The 26553-nt window shown below is 45.0% G+C and overlaps 1 protein-coding gene across 1 annotated transcript in view; it reads left to right on the top strand.

Moving 5' to 3' along the window:
* The window catches only part of LOC139264685 (regulator of G-protein signaling 22-like), a 425112-nt gene that overhangs the window by 335239 nt on the left and 63320 nt on the right, over window positions 1-26553 (top strand). Inside the window, exons 17-19 of the mRNA XM_070881635.1 lie at window positions 10189-10383; window positions 11240-11326; window positions 25238-25413. Coding sequence (XP_070737736.1) covers window positions 10189-10383; window positions 11240-11326; window positions 25238-25413 — 458 coding nt within the window. The remainder of the gene's footprint in view (window positions 1-10188; window positions 10384-11239; window positions 11327-25237; window positions 25414-26553) is intronic.

Below are 26553 nucleotides of genomic sequence, written 5' to 3'. Positions count from 1 at the left end.
GTGCTACTCAGGAAGGGGTGCGATTGGTTTTGGGGGGACGCCCAGGAACGCGCCTTCAATAAGGCACACAACCTTCTGTGTTCCAACAGTGTTTTGATTTTCTTTGATCCAGGTAAAAAGCTAGTTCTCACATGCGATGCGTCAGCATATGGGGTCGGGTGCGTTTTGCAACATGTCAATAGTGCGGGCAAATTCCAACCCATAGCTTATGCCTCCAGGTTACTTTCGCGGGCGGAGCGCGGGTACAGAATGGTAGAGAAGGAGGCGCTCGCGTGCGTGTTCGGTGTCAAAAAGATGCACCAATACCTTTTCGGGGCCAAGTTCGCGTTAGAAACTGACCACAAGCCCCTCACGTCCCTCCTATCTGAGAGCAAGGCAATAAACGCCAACGCCTTGGCACGAATTCAACGGTGGGCACTCATGCTGGCATCCTACGACTATACCATCAGGCATAGACAACTGTGCCGACGCGCTCAGCAGGCTACCCCTGGCGACCACGGAAGGGTCTGACGAACAGGACTGTGAGATAGTCAAAGCAATCAATGCCTTTGAGTCCACAGGTTCGCCCATGATGGCTCGCCAAATCAAAGCCTTGATGGCCAGTGACCCCACGTTATCCTTAGTAAAAAGATGTGTCCTAACCTGTGACTGGACAGAGGCTTGCGATGCCTGCCCCGAGGAATTAAAACCCTTTCACAGGCGCATGCATGAGCTATCACTACAAGCAGACTGCCTGATGTGGGGCAGCCGAGTAGTCATGCCTCTGCGAGGCAGAGAGGCATTTGGCCGGGAGCTCCACTGCGAGCACCCGGGGATCGTTCTCATGAAGGCCATAGCCAGATCCCACATCTGGTGGCCTGGTATTGACGCGGACTTGGAGTTCTGCGTCCGAAGATGCACAATTTGTGCCCAACTCAGCAATGCCCTCAGGGAGGCTCCACTGAGCCCCTGGCCCTGGCCTACCAAACCGGGGTCGCGGGTGCACGTAGACTATGCGGGCCCATTCATGGGCAAAATGTTCCTCGTAGTAGATGCATTTTCAAAGTGGATCGAATGCACCATTTTAAACTTGAGCACAACCTCCACCACTGTGGAGAGCCTCGCAACCATGTTTGCAATGCACGGAATCCCTGACATATTGGTCAGTGACAATGGTCCATGCTTCACCAGCGCAGAATTCCAAGACTTTATAATTGATCACGGCATAAATCACGTCAAGACGGCACCGTTCAAGCCGGCCTCCAACGGCCAGGCGGAGAGAGCAGTGCAAATCATTAAACAAGGCATGCTTAAAATCCAAGGTCCCATGCTGCAGGGTCGCCTGTCGCGACTGCTGCTGGCATACAGATCTCGTCCGCACTCATTGACTGGGATCCCCTCCGCGCAACTGTTGATGAAAAGGACTTTAAAAACAAGGCTCTCATTGATCCTCCCAGACATGCACGAAATCGTTGAGGCAAAGCGCCGTAAGCTGACTGAGTACCATGACAGAAATTCGAGGGGGCGATGGAATGAGATAGGGGACAAAGTGTTTGTACTAAACTATGGCAGGGTTCCCAAATGGCTTGCAGGGACAGTAACGGGCAAGGAAGGAAACAGGCTACTGGTAGTACAAATGGACAATGGCAAAACCTGCCGGAGGCATGTAGACCAAGTCAAAAGCAGATTTACCAACAACACTGCGGAACCAGAGGCAGACTACAATGTGGAACTTGCACCACACCTGGTGGACAGACAGAGGGAACAACCTGAGGAAAGGGCAATCCCAACAGACAACCCAGGCGAGTCAACAACAATCACACCAATCAAAACAGACAGCCCAGGCGAGATACCAGCAACCACACCCAAAGAAAAACAGACACCAAGGCAAACAACTGAACCACAACTCAGACGCTCCACGCGAGAGCATAGACCACCTGACAGACTGAACCTATAAAGACAATAAGACCTTGGGTGAGGGTGATGTCATGTATCTTACATTATTATATATAACTGTATCCTACCATGCTATACATGACTGTAATAAGATATGACCTGTAACCACCAGCATACCTTACCACCAGGGGTGCACTTGCAAGAGACAGGTATATAAAGAAACGTCTCAGGCAAGAACAGCATTCCAGAGCTGTGAAATAAAGGTGCAGGTCCAGAGTGACTTTGACTTCACTACATGCCTCGTGTGAATCTGTACTGAGGGGACAGGACTTTACAAGCTCCATTCAAACCTGCTTCTAATGGTCTAGCAGAGCATGCCGTTCAAATGATCAAGCAAAGTATGAAACATGTAACTCAGGGCTCACTGCAGAAATGGTTGTCATGTATATTGCTCAGTTACAGGTCAAGACCTCATACGCTTACTGGCTTTGCTCCTGCTGAACTACTGATGAAGAGAAATCTCAAGACCAGGCTTTCTCTTGTTCATCCTGATTTGAATGATGGTGTTGAAAACAGACGTCAAAGTCAGCAATGGTGTCATGATCGTGTTGCCGTGTCACGTGACAGCTCAGTAAACGATCAGGTTTATGTACTGAACTATGGTCAAGGTCCAAAGTGGATCGCCAACGCTTTTACAGCCAGGGAGGGTAACAGAGTGTTTATTGTCGTGCTCAAGAATGGGCAAACATGCAGGAAACACCTTGACCAGGTTAAACTGCGGCACACGGATGAACTGGAACTGAGTGAGGAAGATGCAGTCAGTGACCAATCAACCATTGTTTACTCATCAGAGGACTCTGCTGACATACTGACTCAGCCCTCAGTCTCAATGGACTCAGAACGCTCGCCCAGAGCCAAAGTTGAACTGAGACGATCAACTCGTGAGAGGAAAGCCCCAGACCGCCTTAATTTGTAAAAAGATTGTTGTTAAGATTTTAAAAGGGGGATGTTGTTATGTATTAATGTTTGGGGGGTCACCAGACACGAGAGGGCGCCGTGGTTGGAGTTCATCGAGCTGTAAGCATGTGGCATGTGTGCTTGATCACCTGTATATAAGCTGGGTGTCTTTGTCACGCAGGCACTCTTGGGCTGGAATAAAGATGGATCAGGTTGCACCTGAGTGAGTTTACAGTAACCAGACTCTTGAATCATTACAGCTATGTCATCGCGCCAACCCTCTTCTCGATCTTCCTCGCTGCAATGTTCCCTCTCACGCTCAACAAGCTCCCTGCTAGAGTGGAACTAAACTATAGAACCAGTGGGAACCTGTTCAACCTTTGTCGCCTTCAGGCTAGATCCAAGACTGTCCCATCCTCTGTCATCGAACTACAGTACGCGGATGACGCTTGCGTCTGCGCACATTCAGAGGCTGAATTCCAAGCCATCGTCAACATCTTCACTGAGGCATACAAAAGCATGGGCCTTACATTAAACTAAACATGTTTCTTGTAAACTGCTGCTCAACTGCTGCATGTATTAAGTCTTACTTCTGCTTAAATAAAAGTCATAACTAATAGCAATATGGAGTCACCTTTAAACTATTTGATAGACAGTCCAAAGGGCTATAAAATGTATTACACAGCCAATGCACACACATCTCATTAAAACAGCAGGCAGCACAAATTAACCTGCTGTCTGCAACACTAAGCATGGGTGCGCGTTAATAGCACACTGTGATCCCTGCGCCCCCTACTGAGATAAGCTAACTCGGCACAAACCAGGGATCAAACTAGATCTTCTCATCTGTATGGTTCAGTACCACAACAGGGGTACATTACCCACTAAGCCACTGGAGGAGATGCATTCAGAAAATGTTATTAATATAAAAGGAGGGAGAGAGAAAACAGGGAATTACAGACCGGTCAGCCTGACATCGGTAGTGGGTAAAATGATGGAATCAATTATTAAGGATGTCATAGCAGTGCATTTGGAAAGAGGTAATATGATAGGTCCAAGTCAGCATGGATTTGTGAAAGGGAAATCATGCTTGACAAATCTTCTGGAATTTTTTGAGGATGTTTCCAGTAGAGTGGACAAGGGAGAACCAGTTGATGTGGTATATTTGGACTTTCAGAAGGCTTTCGACAAGGTCCCACACAAGAGATTAATGTGCAAAGTTAAAGCACATGGGATTGGGGGTAGTGTGCTGACATGGATGGAGAACTGGTTGTCAGACAGGAAGCAAAGAGTAGGAGTAAATGGGGACTTTTCAGAATGGCAGGCAGTGACTAGTGGGGTACTGCAAGGTTCTGTGCTGGGGCCCCAGCTGTTTACACTGTACATTAATGATTTAGACGAGGGGATTAAATGTAGTATCTCCAAATTTGCGGATGACACTAAGTTGGGTGGCAGTGTGAGCTGCAAGGAGGATTCTATGAGGCTGCAGAGCGACTTGGATAGGTTAGGTGAGTGGGCAAATGCATGGCAGATGAAGTATAATGTGGATAAATGTGAGGTTATCCACTTTGGTGGTAAAAACAGAGAGACAGACTATTATCTGAATGGTGACAGATTAGGAAAAGGGGAGGTGCAAAGAGACCTGGGTGTCGTGGTACATCAGTCATTGAAGGTTGGCGTGCAGGTACAGCAGGCGGTTAAGAAAGCAAATGGCATGTTGGCCTTCATAGCGAGGGGATTTGAGTACAAGGGCAGGGAGGTGTTGCTACAATTGTACAGGGCCTTGGTGAGGCCACACCTGGAGTATTGTGTACAGTTTTGGTCTCCTAACCTGAGGAAGGACATTCTTGCTATTGAGGGAGTGCAGCGAAGGTTCACCAGACTGATTCCCGGGATGGCGGGACTGACCTATCAAGAAAGACTGGATCAATTGGGCTTGTATTCACTGGAGTTCAGAAGAATGAGAGGGGACCTCATAGAAACGTTTAAAATTCTGACGGGGTTAGACAGGTTAGATGCAGGAAGAATGTTCCCAATGTTGGGGAAGTCCAGAACCAGGGGACACAGTCTAAGGATAAGGGGGAAGCCATTTAGGACCGAGATGAGGAGGAATTTCTTCACCCAGAGAGTGGTGAACCTGTGGAATTCTCTACCACAGAAAGTTGTTGAGGCCAATTCACTAAATATATTCAAAAAGGAGTTAGATGAAGTCCTTACTACTAGGGGAATCAAGGGGTATGGTGAGAAAGCAGGAATGGGGTACTGAAGTTGCATGTTCAGCCATGAACTCATTGAATGGCGGTGCAGGCTAGAAGGGCCGAATGGCCTACTCCTGCACCTATTTTCTATGTTTCTATGTTTCTATGTCCTTACTATACAGTACAAATGCACACGAGGCCCATACTAGAGAGAAGGTCACTCTGTGACCAGTAACCTTTATTTGCCAGCACTGAAGTGGAGAAGATGGGTGGAGCTTCCCCTTTTATACCTGAAAGTCCTGGTTAGGAGTGTCTCCCACAAGTTCACCACCTAGTGGTCAGTGTTCTCACAGTGTACAACTTAGGTCAGTTTATACATGGATTACAATGATAGTTGAATACATGACATCACCACCCCCCCCAAAGTCTTATTGGGATCACAGGTTAAGTCTCTCTGGTGATTTACGCTCCCTTGTAGAGCGCTTGAGTTGGGGCTCCGGTTGTTGGGCGCTGGCCTGCGTGTCTGCTGTTTGCGGTGCCTCAGGCCTGTCCGGACTGCCCACAGTGACTGGGCTCTCCTCCACTTGGTTCCAGTGTTCGGTCACCTGTGGTGGAATAAACTCTACATCGTGTTCTTCCTCTGCTTCTTCTATGGGGCTGCTGAACCTCCTTTTTGTTTGATCCCCGTGTTTGTGGCAGATTTGTCCATTGGTAAGTTGAACTACCAGAATCCTATTCCCCTCTTTGGCAATCACAGTGCCTGCGAGCCGTTTGGGCCCTGCAGCGTAGTTGAGGACAAAGACAGGGTCATTGACATCAATACATCGCGCCCTCGCATTCCCGTCATGGTAGTCACATTGTGACCGGCGCCTGCTCTCAACAATTTCTTTCATGGTGGGGTGTATAAGGGATAACCTGGTTTTGAGCGTCCTTTTCATTAGCAGCTTTGCGGGTGGAACCCCTGTGAGCGAGTGTGGTCGAGATCTATTGGCCAACAGGAGGCATGATAAGCGGCTTTGTAGGGAACCCCCTTGGATTCTGAGCATCCCCTGTTTGATTATCTGCACTGCTCGTTCCGCCTGGCCATTTGAGGCCGGCTTGAACGGTGCCGTTCTGACATGGTTGATACCATTTCCTGCCATGAAGTCCTGGAATTCAGTGCTTGTGAAGCACGGGCCATTGTTGCTGACCAAGACGTCCGGTAGACCGTGGGCGGTGAACATTGCCCGTAGACTTTCTACCGTGGCAGAAGATGTGCTTGAATTGAGAATGTCACACTCGATCCATTTGGAGTAGGCGTCTACCACAACTAAAAACATTTTTCCCATGAAAGGAACTGCGTAGTCCACATGGATGCGTGACCATGCCTTGGCGGGCCAGGACCAGGGGCTAAGGGGGGCTTCCCTGGGCGCATTGCCCAGCTGGGCACACGTGTTGCACCTGCGAACACAAAGTTGCAGGTCTGCATCTATCCCTGGCCACCAAACGTGTGACCTGGCAATTGCCTTCATCATGACAATGCCCGGGTGGTCATTGTGGAGTTCTCGGATGAACGCCTCTCTGCCCAGCTGGGGCATGACTATTCGGTTTCCCCATAGTAGACAATTGGCCTGTATCGAGAGTTCATCCTTGCGCCTGTGAAATGGTTTAAATTCCTCAGGGCATGCCCCGTACGTGGCTGCCCAGTCCCCATTCAGGACACATTTCTTGACTAAAGACAGTAGCGGGTCTTTATTTGTCCAGACTTTAATCTGACGGGCTGTCAGGGGTGAGCCTTCGCTTTCAAAAGCTTCAACAGCCATGACCATCTCAGCAGCATGTTCGGTTGTCCCCTCGGTAGTGGCTAGTGGGAGCCTGCTGACTGCATCGGTGCAGCTTTCAGTGCCCGGTCTGTGCCGAATTGTATAGTCATAGGCAGCTAACATGAGTGCCCACCTCTGTATGCGGGCCGACACATTTGCATTTATGGCCTTGTTGTCGGCCAAAAGGGATGTTAGGGGTTTGTGATCTGTCTCCAGCTCAAATTTCCTGCCAAAAGGTACTGGTGCATTTTATTTACTGCATATACACATGCAAGCGCTTCCTTTTCTACCATCCCGTAGCCCCTTTCTGCCTGGGACAGACTTCTGGAGGCATAAGCTACCAGCTGTAACCGACCCTTGGCATTAACATGCTGCAACACACACCCGATCCCATAGGATGACGCATCGCACGTTAAAACAAGTTTCTTACACGGGTCATATAGCGTTAACAGATTGTTGGAGCATAACAAGTTGCGTGCTCTATCAAAAGCCCTTTCCTGGCTGCCCCCCCAGACCCATTCGCGACCTTTGCGTAGGAGCACGTGTAGCGGCTCTAACAGCGTGCTCAATTTGGGAAGAAAGTTACCAAAATAGTTCAGGAGCCCCAGGAACAAACGCAGCTCTATCGTGTTACAGGGTCTGGGTGCTCTCTGGATCGCTTCCGTTTTGGACACAGTGGGTCTGATCTCGTCTGCTGCTACCCTCATCCCCAGGAATTCTACCTCTGGAGCTAGGAAGATGCACTTCGCCTTTTTCAGTTGCAGACCTACCCGGTCCAGGCTGCGTAGCACCTGCAGCAGGTTGTGGAGGTGTTCTTCAGTATCGCAACCCGTGATGAGGATGTCATCTTGAAAAACCACCGTCCTTGGAATCGACTTGAGGAGACTTTCCATGTTTCGTTGAAAGATCGCGGCGGCCGAGCGAATCCTGAACAGACATCTGTTGTACTCAAACAACCCCTTGTGTGCCGTGATGGTGGTCAGCTTCTTCGACTCACTCGCCAGCTCCTGGGTCATGTAAGCTGAGGTCAATTTTTAAAAAAGTTTGCCACAGGATCACGTCGCAAAGAGGTCCTCCGCTCTCGGTAGCGGGTACTGGTCTTGGAATGACACCCGATTGGTGGTGGCCTTGTAATCGCCACATATCCTGACCGACCCATCCGCCTTGAGCACCGGCACGATCGGGCTCGCCCAGTCACTGAATTCGACTGGCGATATGATGCCTTCCCTCAGCAGGCGGTCCAATTTATCTTCTATCTTTTCCCGCGTCACGTATGGCACCGCTCTGGCCTTGTGGTGTACTGGCCTGGCGTCCGGGTTTATGTGAATCACTACCTTGGTCACCATGAAAGTGCCGATGCCGGTTTGAAATAATGAATCAAATTTGTCCAGCACCTGTGAGTAATATTCGCTCCACAGAAGAAATTGCATTGAAATCGCCCCATTTCCAGTTCATGACAGCAAGCCAACTCCTCCCCAGTAGTGCGGGACTGTCCAGAGTGGCAACCTGTTCTCCGAATCTTTGTGGGTCACGACTAGCGTGGCGCTGCCTAGCACCGGAATGAACTCCTTTGTATATGTCCATAGCTGTGCGTCAATCGGCAATAATTTTGGCCTCCTGGTCTTGGACGCCCACAACTTATCGAACTGTTTGATACTCATCAGGGACTGGCTGGCCCCCGTGTTTAGCACCATTGATACTGGGATACCATTGAGGAGCACTTTCATCATTATCGGTGGCGTCCTGGTATATGAACTGTATATGTGCTCCACATGAACTCGCTGAACTTCAGCTTGCAGCGATCTCCCCCAGTATTCATTTGGCCTCGGAGGGCTTACATTGGGCCTGTCCTCCTCATACATCAACCTGGCTGCAGGCTTCCTGCACATATGCACCAAGTGATCACTGACGTCACAATTTCTGCAGGTAAATTGCTGATACCTGCAAGCTCTGGGTGTGTGTTTGCCTCCACACCTCCAACATGACTCATTGTTGAAAACAAAAGGTCCATTACCAGTCGATCGTCTCTGACTGTCTATGTAACTGTCCTTAAACGCACCATTGACAGGTGTTGATGGCCCCATTACTGGCCGCATTGTCCCTTGCGATGGCATGAATCGCCGTTCAGCTAGCCATTGTCTCTGTTGAATTCCCCCTTTGGATTCGACTACATGCTCGGGCATGTCCGATTGCCCCTGTCTGCTTGGAGAACTGTGTGCCGCGTTAACAATGTTGACTCCCTGTCCATTTGCTGCATTTAAGCCAAGACTTTTGGCAAACATCATTCTGGTCTCTTCCTCCCCTGAGATAAATGTCTGGGCCATCAAAGCCACCATTTCCAAGGCCAAGTCTTTGGTCTCAATCAGTTTCCTGAAAACCCCAGCGTGCCCGATGCCCTCAATAAAAAAGTCTCACAGAACCTCCGCTCTGCATGCATCTGGGAACTTACATAGGCTTGCCAGTCGCCGGAGGTCTGCCACGAAGTCTGGAACGCTTTGCCCTTCTCACCGCCGGTGCGTGTAAAACCGGTGTCTCGCCATGTGCATGCTGCTCGCCGGTTTAAAGTGTTCCCTGATCAACTTACTGAGCTCTTCAAAAGTCTTGTCCACCAGCTTCTCTGGTGCTAGAAGGTCCTTCATCAGGGAGTACGTCCTGGATCCACAAACCGTCAAGAGATGAGCCCTGCGTTTGTCAGCCGAATCCTGTCCCAGCCATTCCTTAGTGACAAAACTTTGCTGTAGTCTCTCAATAAAATCGTCCCAATCATCACCAACACAGTACCTCTCGGTCTGTGCTACAAGTGGCCATGCTCGTGTGGTTTAAATCCCAGTTTCTCGTTGCCAATAATATGTCCTTACTGTACAGTACAAATGCACACGAGGCCCATTCTAGAGAGAAGGTCACTCTGTGACCAGTGACCTTTATTTGCCAGCAGTGAAGTGGAGAAGATGGATGGAGCTTCCCCTTTTATACCTGAAAGTCCAGGTTAGGAATGTCTCCCACGAGTTCACCACCTTGTGGTCAGTGTTTGCATGGTGTACAACTTAGGTCAGTTTATACATGGATTACAATGACAGCTGAATACATGACAATTATAATATTATTATTAGAATTATTGTTCTCTGTATTGTTTGAGAATAGGGTAAACAGCAGTAGATCCAGAATAGACCGGACTTTAATTTCTTTGGTCACTGACCTGTGTCTGACTGACTCGGCAATCCAGGAGTTACCATTATATTTTGTGGTGGAAAAAGCCGTTTGTTTGTATGGTTATAAGGAACCATTGAAACCTAACTGAGTGTTTGGACATTTTCATCTACAAACTGATCTTTTCATGATTTGTCCACTTGTTTCAGTTTATGTTTGCTACATACATTGTTGATGGGGCTCCAGCAGATGTCGACGTAGATACAGAGAATAAAAAAAGTATCTTTCAAAAACTGGAGCCACCCTTTGAAGAGCTATTTGATGAGGTGGAGATGCACACTCTCATCTTGCTCCTGGTACCTTGGATGCGCATGATTGAAATGGATAGGACAACATACAATAAGGTACAGTCAATGCATCCAACCACCTTTTTAAATGAGTCTGGAAAATGGTCCACTTCATATTTTGTACAGTCTTATACTTATATTTTTTCCTATTTTCTATTTTTTTTCTTTTCTCCCTGTATGATGAATACTTTCCTGGATGACAGATGGACAGACAATCTACTCTGTAACCAGCCAGTAGGGGCATTCTGTGAGTGCAGTTACTCCGAACTCTTCTTGTAAGAAGCAGCTGATCTCCAATTGGCGAATCTTCTTGACACTATGACTGAATTTAGTAACTGATTATGTGAGGCTCATTGGCTTGTTAGCGGGTCATTATTATTTATTGGCCTGTTCAAAGGGACACAGTGTATGTCCTAAGGAGTCTTAAATGGAGGAAGGGCAAAAATATCACTGGCCACAACCCCCATCCTTTCAAAAAACTTGTAAATACAAGTGTTTTGAAAATTACTTCAATTTTTGTGTTTAAGGGTATATTTTTCAATCGGAGAAGTGCAGGGTACGAAAACTTATCATATTGTAATACATTTCTCTGTGCACTATTTTTATTCAGGTGTTAACACATTTATCCTTTATTTTAATTTCAAATGGTTAACAGCTGTCTGAAAATAGTGCGCACAAGAATATAGTACAAGAACATTGAACATTTGTGCCTGAAAGTCACTGATCAAAAAATATATATGAGTTCTCAAGTGATCATGGTGCATACTTTCTGTCCTGTCACCCTCTGTGGGATTGACTCATTGTAAATGGAAAACATACTGTAAGTTTATAGAAATTCTCCACCCTCATCCAGCAGCATTGCTGTCATTGTTTTAGTGTTCATTGATACTCAGTGAAGATCTTTTATTTCTAGGTGGCGTTGATAGAAGAGATCCGATATTTGGATTCAATATATGACAAGAAACTTCAGGAACTACAGAGAAAGATTTTTCCCAATGAAGTAATTAGCTTTTTGGCTCTAAAAAAGTAAATTAGGTCTATCTACTGATAAGCAAAGCAAAGGAAGTAATAATTCTCAAGTCGCATATACCTAACCCTGGGTGAAACATTGAGCTGATTTTTTTATAACTACTCACTATCTGTTGTGTGTCATTGTAATTGATGGCTCGGATTTTGTGCTGGGTACGATGGCCTACTCTCACAGTATGTCGTCATACCAGCTTTGAAATCCACCGCAAGTTTGGAATTTCTACATGCATTTGCATACCCAATGACAGGCCATCCACTCCGCCCCTGAAAACCTAATTGCTGGCGCAAAGTTGGACTATTTGCCCAGCAACTGCCCAGAAATTAGGTACAGAAATTTTACAGCTGGTGGAAACAGGCACAGGGTCTGTTTCCACAGTGTAAGGGGATACGCAAAATGAAAAAAAGCTTTTTTATAATTAAATGATATCCAGGAACATTAAAAGCTTTAATGAAAAGCAATTCTAGTGTATGTTGAAGCTGCAATTTTTTAAAAATAATGTTTAAATTTTATAACTTTCTGCACAATGCACAGTATTTGTTTAGAAATGGGAATTATGGGTAATGAATTGGAGTCACACGATAAATGCTCAATCTGTATGTATTTTAAAGAATGTCGTAATGAAGTAATGTAGTAATTTAAATGAATGAAAGGCAATCTGTTTTCTTATTGGAGGACCAGCTCCACGTGATTCCAGGTACGCTTCTGAACAGGCTGCGTCCCTGGCATCTGTGGACCGTTATGCTGCCTCCGACTCACAGCATCAGTGCACAAGTTTATGCAGGAGGGCCGCCATCAGGTTCGTGCGTATTCTTTTCACAGGTCAGAGGCGTATTCCGGAGGTAGGTCGCTGATCGCAAATATTTACCCCAAATGTCCATTAAAAATGTATGGGCCGGAAATTGAAGAACTTACCGGCCACTGCCGCCGACATTCCTCTCGTCGAACCGCCTAGTGCCACTTTCAACGTGGCCTGGAGCGGGCTGGAGCGGGCAGGAAGGGCGAGCTGCCGGGAAGTGCCCACCGACATTAGTGGAGGGCCAAGTCGTGTAACTGACCACCCGCCTGCCGAGCTGCGATATTGATGCGGGCGGGAGTCGGCGGCAGTCGGTGGCAGAACGAGGGTGGACCATTGCTGGAAGCTGGTCTGTCCCCGGTGGTAGGTAGGAAGATGGGGAAAAAAAGGTTAGCACAATTTTTGGAATGTTTTTCTTTACAGGGGCTTACCTGGATGGGGTCCCCAGAAGGTCTTCAGATGTTTTTTTTAATGCTTTTGCTTTTCAGCTCTTCGACCCTCCATGGGCCCAACCCCATCCTCGGCGGCACTTGGGCAGCAAGCACTTTTGCCGCCAAGAATGAGAGCTCCCGCCTACTGCTGCCCAGATTGGCGGCGTAAGTGCCTCATTTGCCACCCGCCGAGCTTCGGGGGAACTCCGCAATGAAAATCCTGCCCAAAGTACCATCATGTACCTCGGTGACCATCGGCGGTCCTTTGGGCGGTCCTTTGGCCTTCATCAAATTCGGGCCCCATAGGTTTACATTGCTTATATTACTATGAACTGCAGGACTTTTACCTTCTTTAGGGATAGGAGGCTTCCTTCCAATACTCACATAATGATTATTAGTGCACACCTCTCCCCTCTGTGACAAATGAATTAATAGTAGGATTGTCCTGAGTCAGTCATTTCATAATGAATGCATAATAGTAGTTCCAAAGGCCCCAATTCTCAACTTCTTTAGTGATGTTACTCAAGTCCTTAGCAGGTAAGAACTTAGAAACATAGAAAATGGGTGCAGGAGTAGGCCATTCGGCCCTTCGAGCCTGCACCATTCAATATGATCATGGCTGACTACAGTGGGATGAGGGCAGAGTTGGCTAAAGTAGACTGGAAACACAGACTAAACGGTGGCACAATTGAGGAACAGTGGAGGACTTTTAAGGAGCTCTTTCATAGTGCTCAACAAAAATATATTCCAGTGAAAAAGAAGGGCGGTAAGAGAAGGGATAACCAGCCGTGGATAACCAAGGAAATAAAGGAGAGTATCAAATTAAAAACCAATGCATATAAGGTGGCCAAGGTTAGTGGGAAACTAAAAGATTGAGAAAAGAATGACTAAGAAAGCAATAAAGAAAGGAAAGATAGATTAAAAAAGTAAACTTGCGCAAGACATAAAAACATAAAAACGGATAGTAAAAGCTTTTACAGATATATAAAACTGAAAAGAGTGACTAAAGTAAATGTTGGTCCCTTAGAAGATGAGAAGGGGGATTTAATAATGGGAAATGTGGAAATGGCTGAGACCTTAAACAATTATTTTGCTTCGGTCTTCATAGTGGAAGACACAAAAACCATGCCAAAAATTGCTGGTCACAGGAATGTGGGAAGGGAGGACCTTGAGACAATCACTATCACTAGGGGGGTAGTGCTGGACAGGCTAATGGGACTCAAGGTAGACAAGTCCCCTGGTCCTGATGAAATGCATCCCAGGGTATTAAAAGAGAAGGCGGAAGTTATAGCAGATGCATTCGTTATAATCTACCAAAATTCTCTGAACTCTGGGAAGGTACCAGCTAATGTAACACCTCTGTTTAAAAAAGGGGGCAGACAAAAGGCAGGTAACTATAGGCCGGTTAGTTTAACATCTGTAGTGGGAAAATGCTTGAAACTATCATTAAGGTAGAAATAGCGGGACATCTAGATAGAAATAGTGCAATCAAGCAGACGCAGCATGGATTCATGAAGGGGAAATCATGTTTAACTAATTTACTGGAATTCTTTGAGGATATAACGAGCATGGTGGATAGAGGTGTACCGATGGATGTGGTGTATTTATATTTCCAAAAGGCATTCGATCAGGTGCCACACAAAAGGTTACTGTAGAAGATAAAGGTACGCGGAGTCAGAGGAAATGTATTAGCATTGGATAGAGAATTGGCTGGCTAACAGAAAGCAGAGAGTCGGGATAAATGGGTCCTTTTCGGGTTGGAAATCGGTGGTTAGTGGTGTGCCACAGGGATCGGTGCTGGGACCACAACTGTTTACAATATACATAGATGACCTGGAAGAGGGGACAGAGTGTAGACTAACAAAATTTGCAGATGACACAAAGATTCGTGGGAAAGCGGGCTGTGTAGAAGACACAGAGAGGCTGCAAAGAGATTTAGATAGGTTAAGCGAATGGGCTAAGGTTTGGCAGATGGAATACAATGTCGGAAAGTGTGAGGTCATCCACCTTGGAAAAAAAAACAGTAAAAGGGAATATTATTTGAATGGGGAGAAATTACAACATGCTGCGGTGCAGAGGGACGTGGGGGTCCTTGTGCATGAATCCCAAAAAGTTAGTTTGCAGGTGCAGAAGGTAATCAGGAAGACGAATGGAATGTTGGCCTTCATTGCGAGAGGGATGGAGTACAAAAGCAGGGAGGTCCTGCTGCAACTGTATAGGGTATTGGTGAGGCCGCACCTGGAGTATTGCATGCAGTTTTGGTCACCTTACTTAAGGAAGGATATACTAGCTTTGGAGGGGGTACAGAGACGATTCACTAGGCTGATTCCGGAGATGAGGCGGTTATCTTATGATGATAGATTGAGTAGACTGGGTCTTTACTCGTTGGAGTTCAGAAGGATGAAGGGTGATCTTATAGAAACATTTAAAATAATGAAAGGGATAGACAAGATTGAGGCAGAGAGGTTGTTTCCACTGGTCGGGGAGACTAGAACTAGGGGGCACAGCCTCAAAATACAGGGGAGCCAATTTAAAACCGAGTTGAGAAGGAATTTCTTCTCCCAGAGGGTTGTGAATCTGTGGAATTCTCTGCCCAAGGAAGCAGTTGAGGGTAGCTCATTGAATGTATTCAAGTCACAGATAGATAGATTTTTAACCAATAAGGGAATTAAGGGTTACGGGGAGCGGGCGGGTAAGTAGAGCTGAGTCCACGGCCAGATCAGCCATGATCTTGTTGAATGGCGGAGCAGGCTCGAGGGGCTATATGGCCTATTCCTGTTCCTAATTCTTATGTTCTTATGTTATGTTCTGATCATGGAACTTCAGTACCCGATTCCTACTTTCTCTCCATACCCCTTGATCCCTTTGGCTGTAAGGGCCACATCTAACTTCCTTTTGAATATATTTAACGAACTTGCCTGAATCGTTTTCTGTGGTAGAGAATTCCACAATTCTCTGAGTGAAGAGGTATTTCCTCATCTCGGTTCTAAATGGCTTACCCCTTGTCCATAGACTGTGACTTCTGGTTCTGGACTTCCCCAACATCGGGAACATTCTTCCTGCATCTAACCTGTCCAATCCCATCAGAATTTTATATGTTTCTATGAGATACCCTTTCATTCTTCTAAATTCCAGTGAATATAAGTCTAGTCGATCCAGTCTTTCTTCATATGTCAGTCTTGCCATCCCAGGAATCAGTCTGGTGAATCTTCGCTGCACTCCCTCAATAGCAAGAATGTCTTTCCTCAGATTTGGAGACCAAAACTGCACACAATATTGAAGGTGTGGCCTCACTAAGGCCCTGTACAACTGCAGTAAGACCTACCTGTTCCTATACTCAAATCCTCTCGCTATGAAGGCCAACATGCCATTTGCCTTCTTCAGCGCCTGCTGTAGCTGCATGCCAACTTTCAATGACTGATGTACAATGACACCCAGGTCTCGTTGCACCTCCCCTTTTTCTAATCTGTCACCATTCAGATAATATTCTGCCTTTGTGTTTTTGCCACCAAAATAGATAACCTCATATTTATCTACATTATACTGCATCTGCCATGCATTTGCCCACTCACCTAACCTGCCCAAGTCACCCTGCAGCCTCTTAGCATCCTCCTCACAGCTCACACTGCCACCCAGCTTAGTGTCATCTGCAAACTTGGATATTACCTTTAATTCCTTCGTCTAAATCAATAATGTATATGGTAAATAGCTGGGGTCCCAGCACTGAACCTTGAGGTATCCAACTCGTCACTGCCTGCCATTCTGAAAAGGACCCATTTATTCCTGCTCTTTGCTTCCTGTCTGCCTATCCATGTCAATACATTACCCCCAATACCATATGCTTTCATTTTGCATACTCATCTCTTGTGTGGGACCTTGTCAAAAGCCTTTTGAAAGTCCAAATACACCACATCCAATGGTTCTCCCTTGTCCACTCCAATAGTTACATCCTTAAAAAATTCTAGAAGATCTGGCAAGCCTGATTTCCCTTTCATAAATCCATGCTGACTTGAACCGATCCTGTCATTGCTTTCCAAATGCGCTGCTATTACATCTTTAATAATTGATTCCAACATTTTCCCCACTACCGATGTCAGGCTAACCGGTCTATAATTCCCTGTTTTCTCGCTCCCTCCTTTTTTAAGAAGGGACTGAAAGGAAATGATCCAGAGTCTATAGAATGTTGGAAAATGACCACCAATGCATCCACTATTTCTAGGGCCACTTCCTTAAGTACTCTGGGATGCAGACTATCACGCTCTGGGGATTTATCGGCCTTCAATCCCATCAATTTCCCGAACACAATTTCCTGACTAATAAGGATTTCCTTCAGTCCCTCCTTCTCGCTAGACCCTCGGTCCCCTAGCATTTCCGGAAGATTATTTTTGTCTTCTTTAGTGAAGACAGACCCAAAGTATTTGTTCAAATTTTCTGCCATTTCTTTGCTCCCCATTATAAATCTACCTGATTCTGACTGCAAGGGACCTACATTTGTCTTCACTTATCTTTTTCTCTTCACATATCTATAGAAGCATTTGCAGTCAATTTTTATGTTCCCTGAAAGCTTACTCTCATACTCTATTTTCCCCCTCCTAATTAAACCCTTTGTCCTCCTCTGCTGAAATCTAAATTTCTCCCAGTCCTCAGGTTTGCTGTTTTTTCTGACCTATTTATATGCCTCTTCCTTGGATTTAACACTATCCCTAATTTCCCTTGTTAGCCACGATTGAGCCACCTTCCCTATTTTATTTTTATGCCAGACAGGGATGTACAATTGTTAAAGTTCATCCATGTGATCTTTAAATGTCTGCCATTGCCTATCCACCATCAACCCTTTAATTATCATTTGCCAGTCTATCCTAGCCAATTCACATCTCATACCATGGAAGTTACCTTTCTTTAAGGTCAGGACCCTAGTCTCTGACTTAACTGTGTCACTCTCCATCTTAATGAAGAATTCTACCATATTATGGTCACTCTTCCCCAAGGAGCCTCGCACAACAAGATTGCTAATTAATCCTCTCTCATTACACAACACCCAATCTAGGATGGCCAGCTCTCTAGTTGGTTCCTCGACATATTGGTTTAGAAAACCATCCCTTATACACTCCAGGAAATCCTCCTCCACCATATTGCTACCAATTTGGTTAGCCCAATCAATATGTAGATTAAAGTCACCCATGATAACTGCTGTACCTTTATTGCATGCATCCCTAATTTCCTGTTTGACGCCATCCCCAATCTCATTACTACTGTTTGATGGTCTCACCACAACTCCCACCAGCGTTTTCTGCCCTTTGGTGTTCCACAGCTCTACCCATACAGATTCCACATCATCCATCATCCATGTCCTTCCTTACTATTGCCTTAATCTCCTCTTTAACCAACAACGCTACCCCACCTCCTTTTTCTTTGTCTATCCTTCCTGAATATTGAATACCCCTGGATGTTGAGCTCCCAGCCTTGATTATCCTGGTGCTATGTCTCCGTAATCCCAATTACATCATATCCGTTAACAGCTGTCTGCACAGTTAATTCATCCACCTTATTATGAATGCTCCTTGCATTGAGACACAGAGTCTTCAGGCTTGTTTTTTTAACACTCTTTTTAACACTCTTTATCCCTTTAGAATTATGCTGTAATATGGCCCTTTTTGACTTTTGCCTTTGATTTCTCTGCCCTCCACATATACTTATCTCCTTTCTATCTTTTGCTTCTGCCCCCATTTTACTTCCCTCTGTCTCCCTGCATGGATTCCCATCCCCCTGCCATATTAGTTTAAACCCACACCAATAGCACCAGCAAACACTCCCCCGAGGACATTGGTTCTGGTCCTGCCCTGGTTTGTAATGGTCCCACCTCCCCCAGAACCGGTTCCAATGTCCCAGGAATTTGAATCCCTCCCTCTTGCACCATTCCTCAAGCCATGTATTCATCTTAATGATCCTGCTATTTCTACTCTGACTAGCATGTGGCACTGGTAACAATCCTGAGATCATTACCTTTGAGGCCCTACTTTTTAATTTAACTCCTAACTCCCTAATTCAGCCTGTAGGACCTCATCCCCTTTTTTACCTATATTGTTGGTACCTATATGTACCAGAACAACTGGCTGTTCACCCTTCCCCTCCAGAATGCCCTGCAACCGCTCAGAGACATCCTTGACCCTTGCACCAGGGAGGCAACATACCATCCTGGAATCTCGATTGCAGCCGCAGAAACGCCTATCTATTCCCCTTACAATAGAATCACCTACCACTATAGCTCTCCTACTCTTTTTCCTGTCCTGCTGTGCAGCAGAGCCACCCATGGTGCCATGAACTTGGCTGCTGCTGCCTTCCCCTGATGAGCCATCTCCCCCATCCGTATCCAAAGTGGTATATCTGTTTTGGAGGGAGATGACCGCAGGGGACTCCTGCACTACCTTCCTACTGCTTTGCCTGATGGTCACCTATTCCCTAACTGCCTTTGTAACCTTTACCTGCGGTATGACCAACTCACTAAACGTGTTATTCACGACATCCTCAGCATTGCGGATGCTCCAGAGTGAATCCATGCACAACTCCAGTGCCACAATGCGATCTGACAGGAGCTGCAGCTGGACACACTTCCTGCACACGTAGTAGTCAGGGACACTCGAAGTGTCCCTGACTTCTCACATAGCACAGGAGGAGCATGACATGGGTCTGGACTCTCCTGCCATGACTTAACCCTTAAATTAACTTAATTTGGCAACAATGCCAAAGCTTTCTTACTGATAAGATAAAGAAAAAAGATAAAGAAAAAAGAAAAACTACTCACCAATCAGTTCATACTTACTTACTTACATCAATGCCAAATGTTTTCTACCAAAAGAAAAAGATAAAATACTCACCAATCCACCAGCCAATCACTTACCCGCTTGTCTGTGACGTCACACTTTGATTTCTTTTTATTTCTTTGTTTACTTTCTGCCCCTGCTGCAGCTGGCCTCCCAAACTGCCGCTCGCTGCTCCAAGCTGCTTCTGCCGCCGCCCTTTATCCTCCTGCGCTGCTCCACTCTCGCGATGCTTGCCTCTCGATCTGCCGCTGCTCCAAGCTGATGCCACCGCCCTTTATCCTCCTGCGCCGCTCCACTCTCGCGATGCTTGCCTCCCGATCTGCTGCTGCTGCAAGTTGCTGCCGCTGCCCTTTATCCTCCCGCCCTGCTCCGCTCTCGCAATACTGGCCTCCCGATCTGGCTTGACTTCCAATTGATTCAAATACTATTTAAAAAAAAAATTAATACTTAAATTGGTCAGTATCTGAATTCCAATTCTGATGCAGGTTGACTCATATTGGTTTTAGGTGTCCTACTAGGTTATATTTCCTAGAGTCAGTGATGCAGAATAGGCAGTGGAAGATGTAACCCATGTGGATTAAGCTCAGGTTGAAAATGAGTGAGAACTTCATTAATAATAATGAAAGGGATTATAAGAGTATCCAACTAAGGGCATATAGAATTTTCCACAGTTCTCACCAAGAATGCGTTGTTCTTTACTGTCAACAGTATCAAGTGAGTGCTGCAGCAAGGGCTGTTCTGTGCTAAGATGAAGTTAGTATTTAAATGAGACTGGAATTTGTAATTGAGAATTGAATCAAAAGCTTTTTGTTACTGGTTATGTTGGCTGCTTTTGTAAGTTTTGGGCCAAGAGCTTTGGCTGAGGAATTTTCGGTTGTTACAATTGTAATTTATAGTATGGGCATGCCAATGAAAATCCCATTATTTTTGTATGATTTAGGTGAAAAAAAGAAGGAAAGGAAATACACCAAGTAAATGAAGCACCTTGGGATGCTTTAATATGTTTAAGGTGCTATATAAATGCAAGTTGTTGTTGTTGACATTACACCTGAGGCAGACTGTCTGCACCCACCATTACTCACAGACTACAAGCAGAGGCACACCTCAGTAAAAATCTTCGCAGTCATTACAGGCGAGCCAGTGGCAGAGTTATGCTGTCTCATGGAATCTGACCTTCGGCCATGTTCCATCACAGGGACTGTACTGATTTTGGCTGCCAAAGATACTGCAGAGCTGAACTTTTGTTACATGAGGAGCAATTTCTTCTCTCCAAGGGTTGTAAATCTATGGAATTCTCTGCCCCCAGAGAGCTGTGGTGGCTGGGTCATTGAGTATATTTAAGGCAGATATAGACAGATTTTTGAGCGATAAGGGAGTAAAGGGTTATGGGGAGCGGGCAGGGAAGTGGAGCTGAGTCCATGATCAGATCAGCCATGATCTTATTGAAAGGCGGGGCAGGCTCGATGGGCCAAATGGCCTAATCCTGCTCCTATTTCTTATGTTCTTATGTACATTTGACACACTACATAATGTCACAGGGGATATCAGCAACATCAATCAACTTGCTGTTTCCAGATGTCTAAAGCAGGCGATTAATGTGTTCTTTACCAGGGTGAGTTATTTCTTCACTTTCCCCATTGGCAACCTACAGCAGAATTTTTCACATTGCAGGATTCCACAAAGTCGAGGGTATCATTAACGGCAACAAAATGGCCTGAAAGGCTCCGGCAAACAATTCCATTGCCTTCGTGAACCATAAGGGCTTCAGTCCCAATAATTTACAGGTCATCTATGACAATCAAAATTGTATGATTTAAGTGAATGTTTACTTCTCAGGCAGCATGAACAAAATCATAGAATTTACCGCACAGAAAGAGACCATTCAGCCTGTGTGCCGGCAATGGTGCTAACTCTTCAATTGAAGCTGTCTACTCTAATCCCATTTTCCTACACTTTGTGATATCCTTTTATTTATTTATTTGAAATATTTATTAAATTCCCTTTTTAAAAATTCTATAATCTCAGGCTTACAAGCAAAGCATTCCATGTTCTAATTATCCTGTATGTGGGAATATTGCCACATTGCTTTCATTTTAAGGCCACAGGGATTATTCGAGCCACAAAGGTTGGGTCCGAAGAGACCAAGGTTATCGTTTGCCATCCAAATAGGCAAAACCATGGAGTAAGTAGAAGTGGAAGACATCCATACACAATCAGGAGGAGCCAAGCAAGATGAAGACAAGGAGCTTGATCAGTTTTCTGCGGAACGGCCTATAGAGCCATGCAGCAAACCCCCATAGATGAGACCATTCCTAAATGCTCCAGCCACCCAATGTCTTGCCTACATACTTCAGCCACCCAATGCATCATGGCCGGTTACACCTACCCTAACATTGGTTTCTGCAAAAATAATTCTGTAGAAGTAAATTGCAACCAGATATATTCCCCTCCAAGTGCTCAGTGAACGTGTGGTTAGTATGGTTTACCCCAGCCCTTTCTCTTCGTGATAGTGCAAATTTTACATGTCCTCATTCTTAATCTGGTGCTCCGTCGAGGTGCTCCCCTCATGGCTAGAGCAACTGAGATGACTAGATATTGGATCTGAAAGGGAGTGCTTGGGATTGAGATGATCTTCTGCCTCTGTGTGCTGGGTCATGAGAGATCCCTGCAACTTGCTCCACCTGCCGACTTTCTGCCACATATTCTGTAACTTTTTTGAGGATCTGGGGATGTGGTGCTGGAGAGGTCACATGAGGGCATAGAACAACAACAACAACAACTTGTATTTATATAGCGTCTTTAACGTAGTAAAACATCCCAATGCGCTTCACAGGAGTGTTATAAAACAAAATTTGATACCGAGCCACAAAAGGAGAAATTAGGGCAGATGGCCAAATGCTTGGACAAAGAGGTAGGTTTAAGGAGTGTCTTAAAGGAGGAAAGAGAATTCGAGAGGTGGAAGGTTTAGGGAGGGAATTCCAGAGCTTAGGGCCTAGGCAGCTGAAGGCACGGCCATCAATGGTTGAGTGATTAAAATCAGGGATGCCCAAGAGGCCAGATGTAATAATAATGGGGAATTTCAACTATTCTGAAATTAATTAGCCAGAAGAGGTAGGTAAGATGATAAGGGAATATAGTTGGACAATGTGTACAGGACTCTTTTCTAACCCAGTATGTAAGAAGCACAACAAGGGAGGATTCGCTATTAGATCTAGTAATGGGAAATGAACCAGAGCAGATTAGAGAAGAAGAGAAGTAAAAATAGGGGAACATCTGGACAATAGTGATCATAACATAATTTAAGATAATAATTAAGGACATAATTATGGCAAAGACCAGGGTTTGTCATTATTGTTCATCGGTATTGTTTAAGATTGGAATAAAGCTGATTTTAAGGACTGAGAATAGAAATTGAGAAAATAAAATGGAAAGCTATATTAGCAAACAATAATGTAGAACAGCAATGGGAAGCATTTAAAATGGTGTTCAACAGAGTCCAAGAAAAATATATTCTGCTAAAAACAAGAACAAACTAAACACTGATGAGACACCATGGATGAATAAAGACATAAGGGAAAAATTGAGGGTAAGGAAAGAAGCATACACTAAGTACATGGACAGCAGGGGAGAGCATGACAAAGGAGGATAAGAAGAGATTAGGAGAGAGGTCAAAAAACAATTAGGAAGGCAAAGAGGAATTATGAAATTAAATGATCAAAGAACATAAAACAAAATAGTAAAATATTCTACAGGCACATAAATAAAAAAATAAAAATTGGGATGGGTATAGGGCTGCTAAGGGATCAACAGAATAAAATCACAGGCAGTGATAGCAAAATGGCAAAAATGTTTAATAATGACTTTGCTTCAGTATTTACTAGGGAAACAGTTCAGGTTAATATGAAGATGAGATCAGAAATGATATAAACACATTTAAAATAAAAAGGAGAAATATTAAGTAAAGTAATCAAACTCAAAGAGGATAAACCCCTGGTCTGGACAGATTGCATCCATGTATTTTAAAAGAATCTAGAAAAGAGAGGCACTATTAAACATATTTAATAATTTCTTGGAAAATGGTGTAGTGCCAAAGGACTGGCGGAACACGAACATAGTATCTATATTTAAGAAGGAAGATAGAACATGTTTAAGGAACTATGGCCTGGATTTTCAGCTTTGATGATTTCAGGGCGGTAATGGTGGCGGGGCGGTAAAGTTTGCGTCTAGGAACAGTTTAAGCCTCAGTCATCAAAATTGGGCAGCTGGACCCTGAGTTTGGAGCGCAACATGGGAAAAGCCTGGGAGCACTCTGAGAGAAGCCTGGGGAGAAAAAAAAAACTAAAAAAAACCCCACAAAATATTCCCAATACATAGCCCCGCCACAACATAAATCTCAAAAAACATTAAAAGAAAAAACAATCACACTTACCTTAGGACGGTATTACTTACCTCTCTGCAGTTGGTATAGGTTGGACGGCCCGTATTTACAGGCGGTCACAGCAGGGCACCCTGCGGGCGTACGGATCGGGCAGGGTTCAAGGGGCGTTGCACAGCTCTTCCGGGCAGTACTGCTCCGTGCCGCAGCAAAACCGGCTCCGAAAACTGCTGCGGGGAGTTGGAGGCTGACCATTCGCCCATAAGACCTCACCGCCGCCATTGCCGCCCATCTGGGGCGAAAAACGGAGTGTAAAAGACCGGAAAATCTACCCCTATAGACCAGTCAGCTTTACATCGGTGGTCGGAAAATAATGGAATCCCTACTAAAGGAGAAAATAGAAGAACATCTAGAAACCAAAATATAATAATGAATAGTTAGCATGGATTTCAAAAGGGAATGTCTTGCTTGACCAATCACATTGAATTCTTTGAAGAGGTAACAGATAAGGTACCACATAATAGACAAATGAATAAGGTCAGAGCATGTGGAGTAAGGGGACAAGTAGCAGAATGGATAGCTAGCTGGCTGCAAGACAGATCCCTTTTCCTTCTGCAAAGTCGGCAACGTAGACCCTTCCCTTTAAGTGAAGAAAGGGCCCCTCAGATGCAGCAATGGCGTCCGCCCCGTTAGTGCCCCATTAGGAAGTGCTTCAGCGCTCCACTTCCTTTCGGGGGTGGTAACCCGAACTTTTGGAGAGGAGTGAAATTTCAGCGCCTGGCACTAAGTCTTCCCCCGCCTCCCCCAAATGTTACCGCCCCCAAACAGGGTGATACTCAATTTCTACCAGAGAGAGAGTGTTTCCATTTGTAGGCAAGAGCAAAACTGGAGGCCATCAATATAAGATGTCACCAAAAAATAAAATAGGGAAATCAAAAGAAACATCTTTACCCAGAGAGTAGTAGGAATGTGGAACTCACTACCACAGTGGGTGGTTGAGGCGAATAGTATAAATGCATTTAAGGGGAGCTAGACAAGCATATGAGAGAGAAGGAAATAGAGGTTTATGCTGATAGAGTTAGATGATGAAAGACAGGAGGAGGCTCGAGTGGAGCATAAACAACAGCATGGAATGGTTGGGCCGAATGGCCTGTTTCTGTGCTATATTTTCTTTGTAATTTTATGCAATAACCATGAGAACTTAGTAGGTATGAGCCTGTTTAAAGTCACGTTCAGTGAGGCTCGCCTTCTGGCACACAGCCTCGCTAGATGGGAGTGTAGACCACAGAATCAGGCTTTATGTAAAGGTTTGAAACAAGTATACAAAAAATGGTGAAAAATCAGATACACAGTGATTAGTATTTGATATGTTGTCGGCATGCAGGCAAATTGCAATACTATTACCACCTGTAGTTACTGAAACTGTACCTGCCAGTTTAATTGTGATATCACTTTTCTTAGGATTTTCCTCTTCCTATCCGTTCAGCCGACCAAGTACAAATTGCAGAGGATCACAAAGACTTAAACTACTGGCAGAAGGTTCCTGAAGAATTCCAGAATTACACATTGGATATACTTATTCACAATCGCTTAGAACTTGAGAATTTCCAGGCATTCCTTGGAGAAAATTTTGCAGGGTAAGTACCTATTCTTTCTTTACCCTCTTGCTCAATGTATTTATAAAATATTAACTTTACTTGCCAATATTTTTTCATGCCCCCTCCTTGCTGGCCTAATTTCTTTTTTAATTTCACCCCCCACTCTTTCTGTACTCCTCTAGAGTTTCTGCATATTGAGCCTTCAGTATCTGTCATAAATTTCCCTTTTCTTCTTTATCCTACCCGGTATGCCCGTTGAAATCTAGGGGGCTCTAGATTTGTTAGTCCCACCCTTTTTCTTTAAGGGAACATACTTGCTCTGAACACTCACTATCTTCTCCTTGAATGCCTCCCACTGCTCTGACACTGATTTACCTTCAAGTAGCTGCTTCCAGTCCACAGGCTAGATCACATCTCAACTTAGTAAAATTGGCTTCTCCCCAATGAGAACTTTTATTTCTGGTCTATCTTTGTTCTTTTCCATAAGTACCATAAATCTAACTGAATTGTGATCACTAGCACCAAAATGTTCTCCCACTGCCCAGTTTTATTCCCTAAAACTAAGTCCAGAACCACACCTTCCCTTTCACACTAATTCTATCCCAGTTAATATTAGGGTAGTTGAAATCCCCTACTATTACTGCCCTATTGTCCTTGCACTTCTCAGAAATTCACCTACATATTTGCTCTTCTATCTCCCTCTGACTGTTTAGGGGTCTAGAGTACACTTCTAGCAGTGTGATTGCACCTTTTTTGTTCTTCAGTTCAACCCATATGGCCTCATTTGCCGATCTTTCTAACTTATCATCCCTCCTCCCAGCTATAATTGTTTTTTTAATCAATACTGCGACTCCCCCCATCTTTTTTATCACCCTCTCTATCGCGTCTGAAAACCCTGTAACCAGGAAAGTTGAGCTGCCATTCCTGCCCTTCTTTCAACCATGTCTCAGTAATAGCTATAATATCATACTCCCGCGTGATTATCTGTGCCCTCAGCTCATCTGCCTTATTCCCTAGACTCCTTGCATTTAGCATTTAGCACTGCCAAACTCCCTTGTTGTCTATTTTCTAGCCTTTGTTTCCTCTGTTTACTAATTATCCGCCTTCCATTTCCAGCTTTGCTTCTCTCCCTTCTGAATCTACTCTCAGGTTCCCACCTCCCTGCCAAGCTAGTTTAAA

Source organism: Pristiophorus japonicus, chromosome 1 (genome assembly GCF_044704955.1).
Source record: "Pristiophorus japonicus isolate sPriJap1 chromosome 1, sPriJap1.hap1, whole genome shotgun sequence".
In the NCBI taxonomy this organism is placed as follows: Eukaryota; Metazoa; Chordata; class Chondrichthyes; family Pristiophoridae; genus Pristiophorus; species Pristiophorus japonicus.
Note: the sequence above shows the minus strand (reverse complement) of the source record. Positions and strands in the feature narration are given on the sequence as shown.